The sequence below is a fragment of the Mauremys reevesii genome, linkage group 2, assembly GCF_016161935.1.
Source record: "Mauremys reevesii isolate NIE-2019 linkage group 2, ASM1616193v1, whole genome shotgun sequence".
NCBI lineage: Eukaryota > Metazoa > Chordata > Testudines > Geoemydidae > Mauremys > Mauremys reevesii.
The window spans coordinates 235,757,388-235,781,747 of record NC_052624.1 but is presented as its reverse complement, the minus strand read 5'-3'; the positions used below and the strand labels follow the sequence as shown (position 1 = coordinate 235,781,747).

Here is a 24,360-nt window from a genome sequence, read left to right as displayed (position 1 = left end):
CAACAGTTATTATTAATGCACTATCCCATAGTTTGTTTTGAATATTGCTATTTACATGACCCTCAATATGTACAGTAAGATAGTTGTAGCAATTAGCATGAATAAACATAAGTGGAATATGTATTATACATGTTCACAATCTGTCTTTTTAATTTTTCCTTTTTTTAGAATCACCTGACCAAAGGTCTGTTTGTGGGTGTGTGGTGAGGGTTGTGTGTGTGTTTTTTTTTCCTTCTTTTTAAATTCAGGATGAAGGCAAACAGGACTGTTTGGTATTTGGTATTTAGTCAGCAAGCATGCAGGAATTGAAGAAAAGTTTCCAGCTACAATTCTAATTTACTGCATATTCTTGTTTGATCTAATTTAAAACATAAGGATTTAAGGGTATCTAGCCACAGTATCTCATTGTTCCTTGCAATGCATCATGCTCCTGCTGTTGAAGTGAAGCTTTTCTTATGAAGCACATCAGTTATGGTTAAACCTAGAACTAGTCTGAGGTCCAGATATCAGCTAGGTCATGTAAGGTGTCCCCTCACCCCCTATTGCCACATCCCTGTCACAGTTCAGCAACTGCATCTGTATTCCCCTCAGGGGGTCAGAAAGGGCACCTACTGTTTGCTTGCAGCTCCCCATCTGTTGCCTTTCTGGGTGGAGGCCTGTTTCTCTCCCTGCTGACCAGTCTGCTTGCTTTCCCCACAGACTGATTGAGTGATTTATTTTTAACCAGTTGTAAGTTACTTCCTATGCAAGTTTCTACTTTATTCTTAAGGTAAAAAGCACTACAGATGAAACATCTTGAAATAATAAAAGAACCTACATCCATGCTAATAAGCTTAGTGAACATCACATCACCCCTAGGGGTTTCTTTGTGGTTACGAGTTCATCAGAGCTTCAGCTCAGTCTTAAGGGGCCTGTTGTGGTGATTGGCCTACAAATTCACTCTCATTGTGAGCTCAGAAGTATAAAGTATATGAAACTTCATAAAATGTCACAACCTATAACAAGTGTTGATGGGGGGGGGGGGGGAAAGATAGGTAAGGGAGACCCATTGAACTAATCAGCAGGACTTCTTTAAGACTATGTTGAAATGATCCTTGTTAAAAACAGATGATGTGGATCAGAAATTAATGAACCAAATAAATGTATATTGGCCTAACTGGTGGACAAATGACACAAGCTCTTCCACCCTCCCTCCCTTTTTGAGTCCTTACAGAGACTTTTCCCCCTTGAAGATGGAAGAGAACTGACTGAGGCTACTGAAGCAAAATGCCACTCATCTCCTGTGACCCTAAGCCTTTGTCATCCTAATCCTGAGATGAGTTTCTAACCAGACCATGCCAAGGAGAGGGACTCAGATAACTCTGCCACTCCACTGGCTACAGCTGAATCCCAAACACCATCTCAGATGAAATGGTATCAGACTAATAGCAGCAACTCCTCCAGCTCATCTCAACTTTTCTTTCCCCCAGAGAGATGTTACCAAATAAGATGGTCAAAGCTAAAGGAAACAAGAACTGTTAAAATTAAAGCCTTTCAAATAGTAAGTGGTCCTTTTCTGTATCTTTAATACAAGGTTAAAGGGATTTTTAATGGTGTGTTTGCCATAGTACTAAACAGCCTGAAGTTGCCGTCAACCAACCCCCAGACCTTGTTTCCAACTGTTTACTGTTGGAGAGCGATTGGTTATGTTAACACCTTTTGGCCTGCTTATTCCAACTAAATGAATACAACAGGCCTCAGTAGGCCAAGTCCTCTCCAATCCTCTTCAAAAGATTAAAGCCCTCTAGTAGGAGTGAGTCTGTTTGCTGGATCAGGAAGAAGGTCCTGAGTCAGTTTACAACCTAAGCTTTTATCCAAAAGTCTTTTCTTTTGTCTGTTGGTCTCTGAAGAATCCATTTAGCAAATAAATAACCACATACACAATTGCATTTTGAATATGATGTACCCTGAAGTGTTAACCCTTATACCTTGTACGTACTTTTCAGTGTATAATATATAGAGCAGTATAAAGTCCATTGTCTGTATGAAATTTTTGTTTACACTGGCTTCACTAGTGCTTTCTATGTAGCCTGTACCCCTGCTTGAGAACCACTGCCTTATTCAAGAAGGATAAGCTTTTTAGTGAGGTAAATTAATCTTAATTCCAGTTCAGGATACTACATAGTGTCAGTCTGTCACACTGACTATCCACGATGCTTCTGAGGAATATAACTAATACAGATACCATAAAGAGGCAGTGCCTTCCTACCAGCTGCTGGTGTGTACTCTTCATATCCACAGCCTGTGGGTATACTTCAAAGCATGTCTTCTGGTGTACAGGCCACAGGAAGGAGGAGGTACAGCATTCTCCTACTACAGAGAAGGTGGAGAATCCATTGGAGAGCAAGTCATCCAGCCCCTACCTCTACCAATGCATCAGTTTCCTATTTAAGAGGGAGATGGAGGGGAATCATGGAAAAAACAAAACCCCAGACAGGAAGGAGATCATAATAGAACAGAACAAGGGAGCAAAAAAGGGCCAGAAACCTTAATGAAGCATACCCAGGTAAGGGAGGCAGAACCCATGGGACCAATATTAAGGTGAAACAGTGACTGCACCATAGTTAATGCTGTGTTAGAGTTCAGTTTTAACAGGCACTTTAAACCTTTACTTTGAACACTCATTGAAATGGCAAACACCAAAATACAGAATAGAAACTTTGAGCAGTATTTTCATGGTGGTCTGATAAATAAATTGATACCATGAGAATATTAGTGTTTTAAAATCACCCCTTTTGGGCATTTTATTCCTGCGGGATTGCCTCACTTTCCTTTTGTTGTTCTGCAAGAAATCTAAAAACACCCTGGGATGTGTCCTTTGTGGCAGAACACACTCCATCCACAAACTTAAAAGCATGGAAATTAATTAGAGGAATTCCTTAACATTGCCTGCAACAGTACTGCTAGCATACTTATGGCACAACCACTCAGATGCATGGAATGTGTGCAAGTCAGATGTGCTGATCTGTTGATTTAAAAGCATTAAAGGATCATTGCAAAGATTTGACAGAGTGCAAGTTTGATGAAATAAGGGTTCTTACTGCTTTTCTGGTATCTGTTGGAGATGGAAGTGAAGGCCTAATACACATGTTATCAATAGCACAGGTAAGATGAAGGTGGAAAGGAATACACAAGTATTTCCCTAAATTTCAGATTTCCATGCTTAAGGTTTTGGTAGCTACATTTAAGTCACCCTATTAAGTCCATGTTAGTTACATCCTATAGGTTTTTAGAGTAATTTCTATAGAATCATATTGCATTAAAATTACCAAACTCTCTAGCACTTTTCCTACAAGAGAGGAGACAATAAGGCATAGGGAAAGGACAGAGGGTGGGGCTTTAGAGACTGCCAAGAAGGGACAAAATTGCATATTTAGGGCCCAATTTAGTGGTGACTTCAACTGAGGCATGCTGACGCTAGGGAGACAAGCAGCTTGTATGTAGAATTCTCACTATAAAACAGCATAAAGTGCTATCTCGGTGTAGAAGCAGCAGAACTGGGGTCTTAGGAAAAGAAAGGTATCACTTTCCCCTTATGAAAGAGGAGAGTAGGAAGCACAGCAAGATGGGAATAAATAAAGGGGAAAGAACACATACTAGTTAGAGATGGAAGGAGAAAATGGAATTCTAGTCCATGAACTAGGAGCTTGAAGGAAAAAATAGGCAAGGACAAACACTTGGGCTAATGCATTGTATTTATTCCTGTTCATACTCCTTAATGGCATTTTCCAGGCAAATATCCAACAGAGCTGTAAATCCAGAGGAAGAGACTAGCAAAATGTTTTGTTGGGGACTAGAGTATTACTACTTTGCACCGTTAGTGCTGGGATAACTTTCATGCCACAGTGGAAAATCATGCCCCACACCCCCTGATGCAGAAGTGAAGGGAAACCTTTGAACAACAGTTTAGTTTCCTTCAAAGGGACTCCAAGGGAAACTAATCAAGGCACAATTAGTATGAGTTTATCAGCTGTTAGCTTGAAAGGAAACAGGGTATTCCTGCAGGCACCAGGAATGCTATGAGTTTGACAGCTAGGTATCCAACTTTCAGATAACAGTGTTAGGCCTGAATGAAAATATAGCAGATAAAACAGTTATGCTAACCTGACTGAAATCAGGCTAGCAAAGGTTTGGATAATCCCAGAGTGGAAAAGTATTGAAATGCAGCATTGTTTAACAGAGCCCTGGAAAAACGTGAGACAAGCCTGAGATAAACCAGGGATTGCATGGCTGGCATACCATTAGCTGTGCTAAGGACAGTGTTTGAAGAGCTGATAAGGAACTCTAGCATCCCACGGTTCAGATTCTAACTTTTGGTTGAGTTATAGGTTTGTTTAAAAACTCCCCTGTATTTCTAACTTTTGGGTGTTGTTAAGAGATAATTAATAATCTAAAGTTGTAGACAAAGTCTAGGCATGTGTGTATATTAAAAGTGTCTAGTTTTAAGTTGTTAAACAAAGGGGGGTGGGTTTTGCTCAAGTGAGTGATGTATGACGTAATAAAACTGTCTATATAGGCTAATGCTAAGCTGTAAAAAGGCCCTGGTTCTCACTGGAGACGAGCGGCCTTTTGTTGATGCGTGCACTTGTCAATAAAAGGCTTTTAAATGGGATCTTGCTGGTGTTGACTGTCTCTCTAGCTGAACAGACAACGAATTTCGCTGTTGGGGTTAAAGTCCCTAACAACAGGAGGTAAAAGGGGCCAGATTGTGCTAATGAACCACAGGAAAACTGCTGGTTTGTTATTTATTAACACTAATAAATGAGCTCATAATACTGATCAGAGAGTTTACACATCTCACAAAAAATTTCATGTGACAAGTATCATGATACATATTGTAGAAACAACAGCCGTGGCCATAACAGTAAAGAATGTTTCATTAACTGATGACTAATATACCAGAAAGCAATCACACTAGTAATTAGTAAGAATTTACAAACATTAAAAAGTGCATAACATTTGAAACCGAAGGAAAAGTGACATCACTGTCTATTTAAAAAAAAAAGGCTTCATTTCTTTTTTACTCTGTGATTGGTGCCTATGCAGTTGCCACAGTAGTAGTCATCCTTCTCACTCACCTAGATCAGGGAGATGTGGGATTGCCTCAAGACTAAGCACTAGTGTAAATCTCTGGCCTTTTTTGCCCAGGGGAAAATTGACCATCATAGCTATTGCAGAACACCTTATTAGAGAATAGAGATTCCAAAGTAATTTACCCAGGTGTACATATTCTGGAATCAGAGTGACTTTATTCCAAAATAATTAAATCTCAGAAAAGCAGGAGATATTTTGGAATAAAATCATTTTCATTCCAGAACCGAAAGTCCACGGAGGGGAGTAATTCCAGAATGGTTGTTCTGGAACAGCCAGGCTGGTCAATTTCTCTCATGGAGACAAGAGATAGGTTTAACAGCAGGAACCACAGCTTCACCAGCAAGACTGGCTTCATTATTTTCAAATCAATGTTTTTCAAACCATCCAGGTTATACATTTACTCAAACAATAATAAAATGACTGGACTTTATTTTATTTTAAAAAGTCCCAGAGAAAAATAAATCAGAGGAAAAAAATACAAGGAAAAACCAAAATGTAAAGATTCAGCTCAAATCCCTGATCTGCAAGTAACTACAGTCAAGTAGCTGACCTGTACCACAGACACAAAACATACCCAACTGAGGGAATATTCACATTAGTGAATCACTCTGAAGGCTCATCTAGTAATAAATTGGAGTGCTGATGAGTCAATAGTTTTAGGCATAATCAATTTAGCGGTTGACATTTTAATTTATCATGTGCACACCACCACATTATGCAAAAAAACAGCCCTTTCAAACAAGTGGTAGAAAAATTCACAGTAACAGAAATATTCTTCATAAGCATTTGAGACAGGGCAGGGTGGAGCTTATAAGTAGTACAATACAAAACATTGTAAATAACAGAGCTGTAAATCACAGATGCGGAGTTCTAAAACCAGTGCTTTCTATATAGTTCTTTTACTAGGTGATCACTTTGGCCAGAGAATTTTAAACTCTGAGGATCACTCAAACCTTTGCCACAGAACACAATTAAATCCTCTGATGGTTCAAAGACCATTTGCTACAAGAATTATCTACTTTGTTCTACTTTCTACAAGCATTCCCACCAAGTGGTTATGAAAAGATCCATCGAATGACAATGTCCCACGATTAGTAATGTTTCAACCATTGCTAATGACAGAGGTAGAACAAATTCTGTCTGCTGTCACAGCCCGCGCCCCCATTTTTAGCATTATGCTGAGCAGGTTCCAGCAGTGAAACGCATCCATTTTCTTTTCCACCAGCTTACTCATGGAAACAAAGTTGTTTCCAGTAAACTCCTGCAGTCTGAAAACATCCAGCAGCTGCTCCTGTCGGTCAAAGTTGGATGTCAGCTTTCCTGTTTCTCTGCTTCCCCCTGGGTCTCCCCAGCTTGTTCAGTTGGGTTTCTTTGTGCATCTCCTTCACCTTCTGCAAGGAATGAACAGAGGAGGGGAATGATTGGGGAAAAAAACCAACCCATTTTCAGACTGATCCAGTCTAGATCTGTATTTTGCTCCTGGAATAAAATTTTATCCTTTGCCAAATTTAAGAATTTTGCAGTGTTACTGTAGCTGTGTTGGTCCCAGGATATTAGAGAGATAAGATAGGTGTGGTAATATCTTTTATTGCACCAACATCTGTTGGTAAAAGAGACAAGCTTTCAGAAGTTGTTCCAATAAAAGATACTGCCTCACCCCTAAGGTCTCAAATTTGAGATGTCAGAAAGTATCTGAGAAATAAAGCCAAAAAGAAAACTACTATGCTGACAAAATAATAGTGCATTTAATTCCAATATGCTTTAAAGAAACCCTATATTGATGAAATATCAAGACTGCATATTTAAAGACACACCTTGACAAACCTATTTCTGGCTGAACAGTTATCTATCATTGCAAGTACCATTAAGATTACTAAAACTGAAAGATGTTAACAGTTTTCCAGGTTTCTTTACTATATTAATTTGGCTATATAAGAAAATCACTGTTTATATTGTGCCTAAATACAGCTATCTGCTGGGCTACACCATTATGGTAGACAAGTACCATATTGAACAATATTGGTACAATTACTTTTTAAATTCATTAACTGTGTGTAGTACTTTCTGCACGGAGTACACTCCACATATGCCACTACTTCTGTTGTCTCATTATAAGACACGTGAATGATTTGCAGATTGGAAAAGTATGTCTTACAGCAATAGACTTAAGGAGGTCAGTCAATGTAGTTAATCTAAAAGAAGGTTAAGAGTGACTTCATAATGGCCTATAAGTACCTACACGAGCAGAACACATCTGATAGTAAAGGGCTCTTTTAGCAGCTAGATAAGATCCAATGGTTGGAAGTTGAAGCTAGACACCTTCAATTTGGAATAAGAAGGTAATTAACCATTGAAACAATTTACCAAACAAAGTGGTGGATTTTTCATCACTTGTACTCTAAAGATTGAATGTCTCCTAAAAATGGATATTTGAATTACAGCATAAATTATAGGGCTTGATGCATGAATTACGGGGTGAAATTCTATGGAATGAGTCATGCTGAGGTCAGATTAGAGGATCATAAGGCCTTCTAGGCCTTGAACATCTAAACATTGTCACAGGGTGCGCCAAGGCTGATTTCCCACTCTGGCACTTGGAAGGTGGGGGCCTGCAAGGATTTTAAAAATTAATGCTTGCCACTCCAGGCTTGTATTAAACTCCCAAGGTTACAGTTTTTCTCTGACCTGGGACTGGTAAACGCTGCCACCACCCAAATGCAAAATCCCATTGAAATCCAGGAAGGCGCACTTGGGAATTCTCAAGCCCTTTCACCCCCACTCCGGGGAAGAGCTGAGAAAGGAAAATAAAGAAATCAGCTGTTGTCACCAGCTAATTAAAAAGAACATGCACAAACCTCTTCGGACATCAAAAATCCAATCCTGTTTTTAAAAAGATTAAATTTTAATAAAAACAAAAAAAATACATCTGGAATTTAGGCTTTTGTTACATTTAAAAAACCCACTTACAAGAATAACCTTCTTGAAGTCCAGTTTAAAGGTTACACCAAAACAAAAGCATTTGGGCTTAGCACAGAGGAGTCCACTAGCCATAAGAAATAAACAGAAATAAACCTAATCACGTCTTTCTAAACATTCCTGATCTACTTACACATTTGGAGGTTCCAAAAAAATAGTTCCAGGTATGATCTGATGATCTATGATCATACCTGGCTTAAAGCTTCTCATAGCATAACTTCTCCCTGTTCCCCTCTTTCCTGGAGAACATTACACAAAGGGTAAGCATGGGAGGTTGCTATTTGGATGCATTCACTAACATTGATGCTTATTCTATTCATTACGGGCTGACTTGTAGATAACACTTAAAAAAAATTTTGTTGACATCCTTTTTCTCTGAACACCTGTCAATATCTGCATTGCACCAACTCCTCAGATCCTGCAGTCCCCTCTTCTCCAACCCACCATTATCAATGACCCAACAATTAATAGGAATTCTGTTGGCATATGGACACCTCCTACTTGACGATTAAGTAAGTCTCCTTTTCCCAGCTGAAAGCTGTGAACTCTTTCCTCACCTCAAATTCTCCCATGTTTGTTATCTTTTTGAACACTAGTATATATTGACAAAAGTGGCTGTAAAATCCGATTTTCAGTGCCCACTCTGGCTCATCCCACTCCACACACACTGAACAGTTCTGGAGCTTTAACATTTCTCTTGTCCTGTAGGGAGAACTGTGGTGAGTAATAACTTCCTGCACATGCTTCCGGAGCACAGGTGCAATGTTAAGGCTACAGGAGCGAATTTTCCTTTAAGGATTCTTCTCAACTCATTCCACCACTGACCAATCTACAATACCAGTTGTCTTGCATTTGCTGCCACTGACGTTTGCTCTTTGAGACTCATTGAGTGAGATATAGTATTACATCCAAAAATCATGATTGGCTTAAAAAAATAAATGTTAGGTTCTTTCTATTTACTTTCTGGTTTCTGAGATTCCATGGTGCTCTTGGGCCATGTTTTCAAGCCTTTATCCTGAAACCATGAGGGCTAGAATCTTATTGGGGGGCAGAAACAGATTCTCATGCAATGTTTTGATTCCAGCAGGTGGGTTTTAAGAAATGAAATATTGCAAGACTTGCAATAAAATCGTGAGAGTTGGCAACACTAGAAATACTTTAAATATCGCTGTTAATGACCTCTCTGATCAATCTCTAATTTATTTTTCCTTCCAGATATTCTTGGCCTTTTATGGTCCATCAACTCTCCCAGAGGTCACATCACTGACTTAATCCTATCAAAATTTATCTTCTCCTCTACTCATTTTTACTGATCCAAACTTCAGCTATCATTCCAATTCTGTATTGTTCTGCCTAAATAAACAGTCCTGCTTTACTCTGAGATGCCTGGACCCTCTGTTTTCACTACTCCCTATGATGCAACTGCATATACTGCACCTGTAACTTTTTTTTTCCCCTCTTCAGCAATTTGTATCAATCTAATCTCATAAGCCAACATCCCTCACTGTACTTTTTAACCTTGTTACATAGGTCACTTTAGTTAAGTCAGGTGCTGGGCTAGTCTGTGCTGAATTCTGAAATAAACAAATACTTCAAATTGGGTTTCATGGTCTATTTTGACAAGGTGAAAGCTCAGCTCAGAGCTAACAACTTCTCTATGAGCACAAAACCCTGCTCTCTGTTGTCAGGTCAGGCATTACTGAGGGCACAGATGTCTCAAGTTTCCTGTTGTGGATTCCCTACTTATCCAATCTGAAAAGCAATTCTCCCATAGGAATAAAAGTCACATTGCTGCAAAAAATGATACTATGTATTTATTTTAAATACACGATTAATTAAATGTGCCCACTCTGTAGTTATTAGGAAGCTGCTCATTACAGCTAATTGATTTTGACTAGAGAGTACTGGAGTACTTGTTTTGAAGGAATAGCCTTATACATAATTACTTGTACTTTTGCAAACAAATATGAAGTAGAAGAGGAGTCAAATTTTGGACCTACCAACTTAGTTGAGTTTGTCACTATAGTGGTGCAATTTAACTAATAAAAGAGCACTTTTCAGCATAAATAATCTGATACCTTTTCGGCAGCATGTACATTGGCAAAATCAGTCTGTTCCTCAGCACCAGGCGTTTACATCAGAAAGCTGCCAAAACTGAAAAGCACCACCAGGTATTGGACAGGCCTGGAGGGCAATCTACTCTCTTACCCTGACACAGGTTTGGTGGGGCATCCTTTTCTGCCATTGGTGTAACAGTGCTAGGGACACTGCAGAAGACCTCAGTTTCTGAGACTTTTGATTTAGCACCTTTAAAAGAACTACATTCACTATGCAAAGTCAGTTGGGGGAGGGGGAGGGTTTGGGGGGAGGAGGAGAACAACATTTCAAAAAATCCTGACCATTCCCGATTCCGGAAGGTTAACAATATATCCAACTATGTAGTTTAAGAGGAGGTAGGATGGTATTTCCATGTACCTTGCTGACCTTATAAGATTTTGAGCTGCCCTGAAAACTTGTCTGAAATTATTAGCATTTATGTAAGCTGCAAGAGAGGTCTCAAACAAACTAAATATAATCTTGAAACATGTATCAAATTTAGGCTAATCATTATTTAACCATTCCCAGGATTTATGAAGATTCAAGATCTTAAGTCTTCTTCTCATCACGGCAAAGCCTACTGCATCTATGTGATAAATATGCTAACACAAATTAAATCAAATTCCTTTGAACGATCACAAGAGAAAGTCACTCTTGCTAGTAATTGCTCCTTCATCATTAAGAGATACTGAATGTAGTCAAAACACTGAAGTCTGACTGTGTAATTGCAGTTTTGTAAAATGTAAATTTATGGTAGGAAAAAAGTTTAAAGGGATATGTTGAATCTTATCTGTAGGAATTTTGAGTATACAGCCCCAGAAGGCTGTAAATAGTGATCGCATTGGAGGTGGATCAACTAAGGATACAAGTTGGCTTGTACACAAGTCCAGGAAGATAAACAAACAAAACTCCACAATCTCTATGCTCTGATCTGTTCAGCAGAGAGAGAAACTCTCAGATCTCTTTGTCCCCACTGAAAGTGCATATGTGGCCCTACAAGCTAGCTGCTGGCCTGTCCTTTCTCAGACCCACTGTTTTCTCCTCCAATTAGGGCCAAACAATCTGCTGCAGATGGAGTAAATATAGATTTATGTCAGAGCCATTAGAATCAAAGGGGAAAATGTCAATATTTACTACAGGTGTGCGTGGGGGGAAAAAACATCAATAGGAAAAGAAGCTTCAAATAAAACAAAATAATAATAATCATGAGTATCACTGTCTTAACTGCTGTACAAATAGTAATTACTCCTCAGCGTAACCTTTTAGATAGGTATGTCTTAGGGCTTGGCTACACTTGCAGGTGTGCAGCGCCGGGAGTTACAGCTATCTTCGTACAGCTGTGTAGGGAAAGCGCTGGAGTGCGGCCACACTGATAGCTACCAGCGGTGCAGTGTGGCCACATTTGCAGCGGTGTTGGGAGTGGTGCATTATGGGCAGCTATCCCAGCGTTCAAGTGGCTGCAACGTGCTTTTCAAAAGAGGGGAGTGGGGTGGAGTGTGACAGGGAGCGTAGGGGAGAGAGAGAGAGAGAGGGGATTTTTGGAGCCGACACTGTGTCAGCTCCCTGCCTTGCAAATTCTGACCATTTCCCCGACCCCTCATTCACTCTTAAATGCAAACAGCCTGCAGACCAGATAAGCAGCTGCTCCGACGGACTCCCTTTCCCCCGCCCCTGGCCGTGCTGTTTCTCTCCTCAAGCAAACACTAGCTGTAGACATTCATCCCCCTACCTGCCTCATTCACAGAAAACAGGAGCTGTGTTTGTTTTTTAGATAAGCAGCTCAGAGAGCCATCATAACAAAACAAAGAGTTCTTTAGTTAAAAGCATTATGGGAAAATTCTGGAGGCCAATTACAGCGCTTTTGGTGGCCACACTGGCGGAGCAGTGCTGCATCACCAGCACTGCAACAGTTATACTCGAGGCAGCCAGGGAGATGCAGCGCTGTATGTGCCTTGCAAGTGTGGACGGTGAGTAAGTTGCAGCGCTATAAACCCACCACCAGCGCTGCAACTCTCCAGTGTAGCCAAGTCCTCATTCCCATTATCCAGTTGGGAACAGAAAACAGAGAGAAAGCTTAAATGAGTTGGTGCAAGCCCACCCAAAGTACTAGTGGCAGAGCCAAGATTAAAAAGCACAAAGACAAACACACACAACTGAACAATTCAGACATGCCTGGCTCCTAGGCTGTGTCCACTAGCCTACCCCATAGCCTCCAAAGAGGCAAGAGTAGGTGTATAATTGAACACTGGAGACTAAGCCTCCTCACCAAAAACAACAACACAAAAACCCACATTAAAAACCAACCATAAGGGCATTTACAATGACCTTCTGAACTGACTTTTAACCTTCTTATTCTTTCACAGTGAAAAGAACATTTTATCTTCCATAAGCAAAATCCTTATGTAGGTCGCCAGCTCCAACACATTGTAGAAAGTCACTACTCATTTCTGTTTTGTCAAGTTTGGGAAGAGAAGCCATTTTTAAATCTGAGCTTCTGTATGAGTAGCAAAACCCACTGATTCTGCAACATCAGATGAAGGGTTAGAGTTTAACCATTCACCCATGGGAAGCAGTGTGTGTATGCCAACCAGATTTACTAAATTTCTTGTGTTTTCTCTTTTGTAAACAGCTGAAATAAAAAAATACAAGTGCTTACCTCTTTTGTTTATATCAAGTTCTGATAACTTTAGGGATAGTTCACTAGAGTTCCCACTTGTAGAGGACACCAGGATATCATGTACTGCATTTCTTCTACCAGTTCTTCCCGAAGCAATAAAATCTGCATATGTAGATTCCACATCAGTCATTGCTAACAAATATCCACATAGCAGTACCTAAACATGGAGCAGAAAAAAGGTCCATATTTAAAACATGGGAAAGACAAAAAAGGACAGGGAGGCAGAAGAGGATAACTAGATGCCTCTGATCATGAAGAATGAAACCTTTAAAATGTGCCGGATTTACAGTAGTAACACAGAGACCCCCTCAAACTACTGAAGTTGGCGAATTAAGAGAATAAAATGAACAAAAATAAAAAGAGCAAGGATGTTGTACAACAAATGTTCTTTATTAAACTATTTTGATAACTGTAGTTTAAATATTTGAAATAATATTTCATAATACATTCACAAGTGTATTTTTAATGATAAATTTAGTACCATAAGAACTCTGCTATTTAGTGTTTGCTGGGAAGTGGGAGGAAAGTGGGAGTTGGAAAGAGTTCTTTTCTGCATGAAATACAAGGCACATGAATTAACAGTTTGAATTAGTGAAGTTCTGCTTTGTTTCTGCATGTTTAATGTTCTTCCCTGCAGTGCAGAGGTTGTGCTTTGATAATGTTGGTACCGTATATACCACTAGGGCTTCATAAGTTAATTTGCCTTGCTGAGGTATCAGCTTCAAAGTCAATGCATTGCAATAAACCCACTGAAGTCAGTAGAGCCATGTTGATTTACACCTACTGAAGATCTGATCTGCATCATCTCCTCGTGGTTCAGTACCTCTCCTCTCCTTTCCCTTTATGGGAGAATGTTCTTGAAAAATCATTAAATTTTGTAGGCTTCCTTCTGACAATCATATTTCTTTTACATGCCCAAACTCCATTAGCATGCTCACCTAAAGCTTCCTGCAGAGATCTAGATGGCTAGGTTTCATTAAAGAAATTTCAGACAAGTCAAGTCTGCTACACCAGTACTCGATAGAAAAGGGAGCACGAAGATCCACAAAGAAGAGGGAAGGAGCATTACTCCTGGGGGAATTCTGTGCCACTGTACATGCACAGAATTTATGTCCTCCACAGATTTGACTGCTTCCCTGCAGAAAAATGACTTTCTGACAGGGAAGCAAAGGGAAGCCACAAGAGCCATCATGCGAACTTCCCCAAGAAGTATGTTTTGGGTGCTTAGGACAGCCAGCAGAGAAGCAAATCACTGTGGGGCAGTGGGTAGGACACTGGGGAACACCCGACTGCTGGCTCCTACCCTACACCGGGCTCAGCTGCTGGTCCCGACTGGGCTGGGGAAGAAGGGACTTCCTCTTTCCCTGCAGGGCCATGTCAGACCCATCCCTAGATGTCTCCCCTCACTTTAGGAAGCTTTGCAAACTCCCTCACTCCCACCCCCACAAGATTCCTGCACCCATCACTCCTCAGCTGCAGCAGGAGGGAGCTGCTCCCCCATCCACCCAACTCCTGTGCATCCAGACTCCCTCATACCCAGACCCTCCCGCCAAGTCTCACCTCCACCCGTACCCAGAACCTCCCTTGCAAGCCCACTCCCCCTGCATCTGGAACATCTTAACGAGTCACTGAGCCCCAACCAGCTGCACCTGGATCCCAACCCCAATGAGCCCCACTTCCCCAGCATTTGGACCCCCCCACTGAACTCCCCACACCGAGACCTCCCTGCCGAGCTCTATCCCACCCACACACGCCTGCAGAGTCCCATTACCATTGCATCCAGAACCCCCCCCCCAAGCAGCCCTTGTGCATCCAGATCCTCCCTCCCCCTGCACCCAGATCCCCCACTGAACCACCTGCACCCAGACTGCCCCACACAGAACCCTCTCAACCCACACCTGGATCCCCCACACTAAACCTCTCCACACTTGGATCCTGCCTTGCTGAGCCTGCCTGCCCACACCTGGTGAACCTGGTACAGAGGAGTAGGGCCCTGGGTGTTTCTGGGGCAGGCCCAGTCCTTGCACTGTGCCAGGGTGGGGTGCAGCCTCACCGCTGTGCACCACCACCGTGCAGCCAGTGGCCTGTGTTCCCCAATGCCATGCTGGAACCTCCACATTTGACAAATAAAATAAGCAGAATTTTGCAGAATTTTAAATTTTTTGGTGCAGAATGCCCTCAGGAATAGAGTATGCTTTGACCAAAGGCAGTGCACATGGGGCCAAATTCTGCCCTCATTTACATGAGTGCTATTCCAATGAAGCCACCAAGGGAAGAATTTGGTCCCTGATGCCAATTTAAACCTGGCTAAGTGGGTGAAAGTATATCAACAATTCCACAGGACTGAGCAAAGGGTTACTTAGTGAAAATGTATACAGCAAAAAATACTTTCATCCATTACCAAGACTTTTTTGGGGGAAAATAATGTCCTAAAGAGAGTCCCTTTCTCTAGCTATCACAATGTGTTTATGTTAGGGACTACCTTCTGTCTTTCACAGGGCTGAACACTATTGTCACAGCATACAGTGCAGAGAAGGAAAAAAACATGTAAGGTCTGAGGCCTTTTTCTGCAGCCATATTAAGATAGCAGCAACCAGGAGCCAAGAACCAGAAAGTCTCATCCTCACATTAAAATAATGTAATATTGGGCTGTTAAGAAGGAGATCCTGTCCTAATAGCACCCACCATCACCATATAAAGAAACAAATCTTAAGATGTTTAAAGAAACTTTGTTTGATAGCGTTCTGACTGGTAAGGAATCGCTTATCAACAGTTGTGGGTGTGAAATCTCTACTATTTTATTCTTTTGCCCTTTTTGATCCCTACTTCTCTATTGTTTCATCTCTATGGCTTGTGCCTGGTTCTTTGACTGTTTCTGTCTATTACATAACTAATTTTTCAAGGTATAAATCAAACTATGGTGGTGGGTATGATTGGTTGAAGAATTGTTTCGCAATATGCTAGGATTAGTCAAAGAATTAATTTTGTAGTACTTTACTAAAACGATTGGTTACGGTATAGTTAAGCAGGACTCAAGTTTCACTATATAAACTGGGATCCAAAACGAAGTTCTTTGGAACTGACTCCAGAACACAGCCCAAGATCAGAGCTGCCAGACCCCAACACCTTGCCAACTATATTGTGCACAAGCTGGAGTCCCCAGATAACCTGATCCTGACTGGCCAACAGGAAAAGTTTGTCTGCCTTATCGGGAGTAGTGAGCATGGTATGCTTAGCGTGTGCATTCGGTTTTGGTGATTGTTAATAGAGATTAAGGATATTACTGTGTTAGGCACTTTCGCTGGTCAAAGACCCTGCAAACCCACAGAGTGTAAGGCTACGTCTTGAGCCTATGGAAGGGTAACTGTAGGTGCCCTAGAGCAGCATTTTTCAAACTGGGGTCTGCGGACCCCTGGGGGTCCCCAAGGGTACTCCAGGGGGTCTGCGGGTCCCGCTAAGAAACTCCTCTTCCTGCCAGGGAACAGCTGTGAAGGAGACGCTGAGAGGGAGGGGAAGGAGCAAGGCCTTTGTCTCTGTGCCCCTCCCGGAAGCAGGCAGCAACATCTCTGCAGTTCCAGGGGGTGGGGCAAGGAGGTCTCCGCGTGCTGCCCCCGCCCCAAGCACTGACTCCGCAGCTCCCCTTGCTATCCTCCGCCTAGGAGCCTCTGTCAGAAGGATGTGCCGGGTGGGAGCCACCCAAGCTAAGCACTGCCCCCCTCAGCCCCTCCTGCACCCCAACCCCAGCCCAGAGCCCATACCCAAACTCCCTCCCAGAGCCTGCACTCCAACCCCCTGCCCCAGCCTGGTGAAAGTGAGCGAGGGTGGGGGACAGTGAGGGAGGGAGGGGGGATAGAGTGAGTGGAGGCAGGGCCTCAGAGAAGGGGCAGGGCAAGGGCTGAGAGGGGGGCTTGGGGGTCCCTGAAAAAATTTAAATCAAAATGGGGGGTCCTTGGGTTGCTAAAGATTGAGAACTGCTGCCCTAGAGTGTGAAGGTAACAGCGAAACTGTAGATGTTTCCTTTTACAGCCACCTCCCTGGCTGCTATGGACTTAAAAGAAAACACTCAGATTGAATCAGGTGGTGTAGTTCAGTGGTTGCACAAAAATCATATACCTGGAAGATCTTAAATGCAACTGACTCTTTGGGACCACAGGCATTTCACTTGACTGCCTTGTGCTGAAGAAGCTATGAAGAACAGGTGATAAGTACGAGCTGAGCTTCACTGGGTTAGTATATTGCAGAAAAATGACACTGTTAAAAAGGAAACAGCGTACGCTCCCTCTCTGTAAAAATATTCACACGCAGTGGTAAGATTTAACTACCAGTAGCTGAAGTTACAGCAGCTGATGCCAACAGTTCTCAAGTACGTATAGAATCTTCATTGACATATTATTGTTAACCTAAAGCATCTGTTACTACTGCATACTATGAAGTATTTCCTACAAGCCAATACCAATATTAAGCAATCCTTTAGAATACAAAAAGAGATTCAACGACTTCTCCTCTAACAAATCCTGTATTTTCATTGTTTTTAAAAATGAATGGGCTTTTATAAGACAAACAAACACTATCCTCACAAATCTTGTCCATTCCCACCCTGCTTTTGTTTTCATTCCTTCGCTCCCTCCATCTTCGCACAGCCAGAATCAGTTAATCAGCCTAGTCTGCCATATTGGAATCTACTGACGAGCTATTTGAGAAGCCAGGGAAAGGGGGCCATGTACAATATTTTATCTGGCTAAATATAGCCATCTTGAATATCATTGTAAGAGTGACTTATCCACAAAGAATTTCAAGACTATGATGCTTCTGAGAATGAACTAGTGACACTGTGTCACACGCCAAAGCTGAATGGCTGACATAATTTCACTCCTGGGAATGAGACGCATGAAACAAGAAACCTGCTGAGAAGAAAGAGGGAATTAAAAGAGGTCAGCAGTGACCAAAAGCTTGTCTGGTATACACAGAACGGTGCTGTGCCTTTCAGTTAACCAAAGCTTTCTTGGGCTTCACATTAATCCATGCTAGGATATATGTACTGATTCCTGTAATATGTTGTCTCCTCATAACAATGTGGAACACTGAAGCCGTTTAATACTTATTGAATTTACTATTTAGTTCAGCCCCAATCTGCAAATATTTTTTTAAACAAAATAAATAAATGGATTAAAAGCATATAAGGTGGGGATGAGAGAATGAGGATAATGGTGTCATTACTAGCCAAAGGCCAGGTTAAAATCCAACACAAGACTTCAGACTTACCTGTGCTTTCCTCCAAAACGTGTCAAACTTGACATGACAAGACAGAGATTTACTACTTGATTTTAATGCACCTTAAGTAATAACTGTTTGGTTCTTTTATTTAGGGCAGGTTTCAAGAAGACTAAGTGCAAAGCCAATGAGTAAGTAAGTATCTAGCCCACAGGAACCGCTCCTCAAGAACAAATAGCTTGAAGTTTGATGCTAATATAGCATCAGTCCCAAGTCTACACAGCAATTGTTTCTTGCCAGGATGTTGCCTTAATCTGTTAAATGCAGCAACAGCACACTGCCAGAAGGAGCATTCTTTCATTCTGCAGAAAGCTGTACATCACTTTGCTGATCAGAGTGGATTTGCTCACAAAATTGATGAAGTACACACTATTGCTCAATTTCATTTAGAATGTTTTCAACTGTGTTTTGCCCCAGGTGTTTGCAATACACTCACTCCCCATACCAGTTATGGCAATTTCTAGAGCAAACATGGCTCATAGTTTTAAAGGGCTACCCTTAACTTTCCCTCAGAATTTAGAAACTAGGATGATTTGTCTGTCATGGGAAGAAATTAGTGACAAGTGGCCATCTTTCACAGTGGTACTACTCTAGCACCTCCGGCCTCGCCGGATTTACTGATCTACAGCTCATACTGCCAGAATCCAAGGATCTCCATTTCCTTCCTTCAGAGGGCCTTTATCCACCAGATCTACTAGATGACAACAAACAGGGAGGTGGTTTCCTCCAACATGAATACCCATACCACTCCAGGAATTAGGTGTCAGGAGATACATAGACACAGTCTTTATTTCACCTCCATAACTCTCCATAAAATAGTTATTCAGTAGGGGCTGTGGATACTCAGCACTCCTAAACAAAACAGGAGTGGAAAGCACTCAGTAACCCTGAAACACCAGGCCAATTGTTGAGTACAGTTAGAACAGGACACTCCCACATCATGGCAGCTGTCACCCTAACCTCAGTTTCTTCTCCTGGTTCTCCATCAATTCACATAAACCCAGGAGTTTATTTAATGCTTCCCCTCCCAGATCTGTTTTATTAAGTCATTCTAGTTCTATCGCCTAAGTTTGCGTGTGCTCCCAGATACTAAGGTTCCCTCCCTGATCAGTGGGGCATCATAAATAATCCCCCTCTGCCCTGACAGGCTTAGGTCTTTTTCTCCCCTAGATACTAGGGTTCCTACAGCCTTTGTTCCAGGGACTGCAGCACGGCTGCCCTTGGTATAGGGTTCTCTACTTCCCTCTTTCGAGGGACTTTGCCTAAAGTCTGGCAAGCTTCTCTAGCCTGCCACCATCCTGGCTGTACTGCCAGAGAGCCCTTCTGCTCTCAGCAGCTCTCTCCCAGGTGTGAGCAAGCAGTCCCACTTCTAAGAGGCACTGCCTCCAGGTGGCATTTGGGTGACTCCTGACTCAGGTGCTGGTGAGAGCTTGTGGCTTCAACCCCATACATGCTGAGCTCACACTGTGACGAGACCTCTTTTCTGATGGCAGGTATTGGGTTATTTCACATGTTCAGATATTAATGGGGTTTGGCAGCAAGTGAAATTAAAAAAATCTCCTGGTATGTAGGGGAATGTTGCATGCTATCAGGACGCAGAACAGTAGTGGGCTGCTCAAAGCTTTCCTAGCGAACCTTCAAGTAATGACTACATCACATTCTTTTTTATATATCGATATAAATAAAATAAATGTATACTATATTACAGAGAATTCAGGAGTGTTTTTCCATGTTATTCTCGAGTAACAAAAGAATATAAACTCCTTTTGGAGTATCTCATCAGGAGTATCTCACAAGGCATATAACATGAACACTTCTGAATTCTTATTTTAAAATGTACACATACAGTAACTCCTTGCTTAACGTTGTAGTTATGTTCCTGAAAAATGCTACTTTAAGCAAAACAATGTTAAGCAAATCCAATTTCCCCATAAGAATTAATGTAAATGAGGGGGTTAGGTTCCAGGGAAATTTTTTTTCCTAGACAAAAGACTACACACACACACGTTTTAAACAAACAATTCAATACTGTACACAGTAATGATGAGTAAGAAGCTTGGCTGAGGTGGTGAAATCAGAAGGTGGAAGAGGGAGAGATATTTCCCAGGGAATGCCTTACTGCTAAATGATAAACTAGCACTCCGCTGAGCCCTCAAGAGTTAACACATTGTTGTTAATGTAGCCTCACGCTCTACAAGACAACACGAATGGAGGGAGGAAACATAGCATGGCAGAGAGAGAAACAGAGACACACACCATGTGTGTGTGCATGTGTGTGTGTGTGTGAGAGAGAGAGTATGAGTGTGAGACAGACACACACACAGTGTGTGAGAGATGCGCATTGCCCCTTTAAGTATGCTTACCCCCACTCTAAATACATTGCCTTTTTAAGTAGATCAGCAAGTTGAGACAGAAGCTGCTGCCAGCAAGCTTCTTCCGTCCTGAACCCTGTCATGTCCTCCTCCTCCCCCGCCCTGTGGCGATGGGGTAAAGGAGCAGGGGGCAGAAGCAGGGGGAGAGGGGATACCCTGAAATTAGCACCCCTCTTCCTCCCCATCCTCCGCACAACAATCAGGATGCTCCCAGGAGCAGCTCCAAGGCAGAGGGCAGGAGCAGCACATGGCAGCGGGGGGAGGGACAGCTGAACTGCCTGCAATTGATAACCTGCTCGGCAGCTGCGCACAGGGAACTTAGGGGAGCTGGTAGGAGGGCTGCCAGTCCACCTTGGTTTCAAGCCTCCACCAGCTAGCTCCAATGGGCTGCTCTTTCTGCAAGCAGTGGACAAAGCAGGCAGCTGCTAAACAACATTATAAGGGAGCATTGTGCAACTTTAAACAATCGTGTTCTCTAAATGATCAGCAATGTAACAAAACAACGTTAACCAGGATGATGTTAAGTGAGGAGTTACTGTATTATACTGAAAATATATTTCTTGTGTATAAACTAGTAATAAAGGTACTCCTGAGAAGATTTTTTTTTAAACCCAACAGAAATGAAGTCTTTGATCAATAGGCTTGGTTTCCTAATACATATGCTGCAATATTTATTGACAACTTCTAATTTTTGTGCCTGTATAATCTCCTTAGTGTCACTAAACACAATTTTGTTTTGTGTTGGCATTTTAGGCAGAATCATGAGATGTTATTCCTTAAATATGGAATTTCAGTGACATCACTACAGAAATCCCCTTTCATGGTGATTGCTTGATGACTGGAAGTCTGATTTATTTAGTGCAACCACCAAGCAATTACCATTCCTTCTTAAAAACCCTTTTTTCATTCTCTTTGGAATGAGTGGAATCTGGATTTTAGTATATACATTAATATTTCATGAAACATGATCTTAATTTCTTACCTAACTGCATTAACTTGGTCTCCTTGGATAAAATCCTGATTCTACTCCCATTGCCTTCAATAGGGCCAAAATTTCATCCCTTAACTTTAAAGGTTCTTTAAAAAAATGAAATGTTTATGAATAGCCTGCTACCAAGTGTTATTGAATAATTTCCTGACATTTTTCCAGTAACATTTTCTGCTGGACTCAATTCAACAACAACAACAAAATATTGAAAACATAATAAAAATATAATTAAAGTATTTGATAGCACTAATATTTAGCATGGAAAGACTAGTAATGACTATCATTACAGGTGCAACCAGGGGATCTTTCAAAGGCCATTTCAAATTCAGATTTTCATGGTTCCAGATTAACTCTTACAATGCAATATTTTAATTAATTCCCCTCCTCCATACCCCATACTTCCTGAAAACACTAACAGTTACAAAATGTTTAATTTAAAGATGACCTCTCTGAACCAAGCTTAGATTTTGTGATCTTTCTTCCATTCTTCTCCATAGTAGGATCAAGTTACAGCTCAAGATTTGATGGGGCATAATGTATCTAATTGTACTTTTTATAGGTTTTGTTATTGGGGTGGGGAACTAAAGCTCATTAAATTAAGACTACTGCACAAGTCTAGTGAATCTGATGGAGATAAAAAAAACTACAAACAAAGAATGCTCACGTACTGTCACCTGAAATTGTGGAAACAGCTTTTACACACACATATCCTTACCTATGGCATCTGCCAGAATTCAGAGATGGTCTCTCAACATATCAGTTTGTGGCTATGAATTTGATTATAAAACCTGGAAAAGCATTGGGTAATGTGCATACTCTGAGTAGATTTCCTTTGTCAGATAGTCTACAGAAACCATCCTCTTTACTTCTCTAATCAACACAGCACAGATAAAAAGACAGAGATTCATTATTGTCTTGAGTGCAGAAAATGATTAGAAATCACTAGACAAAGAGGGTAAGCACAGAAATCCAACTTTATTACAACCGAAAGGAGTCTATAAATGTCCAGGATGCGTACTTATTATTAGGGTCCTAGATAATCATACCTCCAGTAAGTAAACCAGTGGTGCTAAACTTGTTATTCAGTAGTGCTGTATTTCAGGAATTTATTAAAACAACACAAAAAAAAACGCGCACACAATAGAACTGCCCCATACCACCCTTCTTTCAATGGCCTAGCGCAGGGATTCTCAAATGTCATTGCACCACGATCCCCTTCTGATAACAAAAACTACTACATGACCCCAGGAGTGGAGACTGAAGCCTGATCCCACTACAGCCCCACTGCCCCAGGGGCAGGGGTGCCAAAGCCCAAGGGCTTGTTCAGCCTCAGGCAAGAGTCCTATAACCTTATCCCTGCTGCCCCAGGCTGAAGCTCTCAGGCTTTGGCCTTGGACCTGGTGTTTTAGCTTTGGCCCTGGGCCCCAACAAGTCTAAGCCAGCCCTGGCAACCCAATAAAATGGGGTCGCCACCCACTTTGGGGTTCTGATCCAGTTTGAGAACCACTGATTTAATGGAGCAGGCTGTGCAAATCATAGAAACGGGAATGAAGACGATGGCATATGATAGCATAGAAGCCAAGCCGATGAGGCTTCTTTTCCAGTATTGCATGACACCACAAACCACAACAGAAAAGTTACCTTCAGAAGGAAGGAAACTAAGAATACAATCTGGACTCTACACTCTGCTCAAGCTGCTAACACGAGGGAAAAGCAGGCAACACAAGAGTTATATTATGATGTATGAGGTGTGGGTAATGCAGTATATATTCTTAACTAGTGAAGGCCACTGCAAAAATTATCAGGTCACACTGTAGCACAGGCAGGACCACTTTCTTGGGTGACTGATTTACTAGATGGGAGACATCACAATAAGGGTTGTCTGCAGCACCATGAGGAGTTAGGAATTCTCATTCAGATAGATTAAGGTATGAGGTGTTATGGAGTCATTAGACTATCCAACTGCTGCATCCAGAAATAGTGAGATTGCTCAGGACCCTGTACCAACCACTACAGCGGACTTGGAAGTTAAGCCTGCAGAGACAGTTATCAACAAAAAGCTCTTCTGCACCTGCTAGTGATCAAAGACCACAGGTGTTTCCACTGTACCATTCCAGAAGATCTCCCAAAAACTTAGAGACAGACTGGACTTGTAGTAATAAGGCAATTACGCTAGAAAAGGGCAGAATAATCCCTTGCAATTGCCTGAAGATTAGGTAGTCCATCCACACCTCTTAGTTAGGCTGTTTTGTTGTTATAATGTTAATTAGGGCTGTTGGTTAATCGCAGTTAACTCATGCAATTAACTCAAAAAATTGAGATAAAAAATTAATCGTGATTAATCACAGTTTTAAAATCACACTCTTAAACAATAGAATACCAATTGAAATTTATTAAATATTTGTGGATGTTTTTCTACATTTTCAAAATTAACCACTTGACAGCCCTAATATTAATGTTTTAAGTTTATCACTAATAATTTAAAGGGGGAGAAGTGTAATATTGCAGGTATTTGTTATGCATATTGCCACTGGTGGCCAATGTGACAATAGCTATTTATTGTTAGAAGCCCTAAGGTTATTACTGAGGATACTCCAGAGGATTTCGGGGGGGGGGGGTAGGGCAGGGGCAGAAAGGTGTAAGATGGAGGCTACTTAGTTGTCTACATGAACGAACCTGTACCAGAATAAAAAAAAAAAAAAAGGGTCTCCTTTTTTTCAGTTGTAATCAGTTTTTGGTCTCCATACATTGTAACAGGGATCCCCTAAATCAAATAGATGTACAATAATTCACCAGGTCTCTGCAGAGAGTTAGTAGCATAGCTCACTGGTCATCATAATCCTTGC

The 24,360-nt window shown here is 41.4% G+C and overlaps 1 protein-coding gene and 1 long non-coding RNA gene across 2 annotated transcripts in view; one reads left to right on the top strand and one right to left on the bottom strand.

Moving 5' to 3' along the window:
* Window positions 1-1,022: 1,022 nt before the first annotated feature.
* On the top strand, window positions 1,023-9,475 carry LOC120399441. The gene is made up of 3 exons (XR_005595159.1): window positions 1,023-1,540; window positions 2,320-2,545; window positions 9,325-9,475. It is a non-coding gene; the product is annotated as an uncharacterized LOC120399441 (long non-coding RNA).
* Window positions 4,771-24,360, bottom strand: part of PKIA (cAMP-dependent protein kinase inhibitor alpha) — a 60,944-nt gene continuing 41,354 nt past the window's right edge. Inside the window, exons 2-3 of the mRNA XM_039527677.1 lie at window positions 12,863-13,040; window positions 4,771-6,524 (exon numbers count right to left, since the gene is read on the bottom strand). Of these exons, the coding sequence (XP_039383611.1) occupies window positions 6,445-6,524; window positions 12,863-13,013 (231 nt within the window). The 5' untranslated portion in view covers window positions 13,014-13,040 and the 3' untranslated portion in view covers window positions 4,771-6,444. The remainder of the gene's footprint in view (window positions 6,525-12,862; window positions 13,041-24,360) is intronic.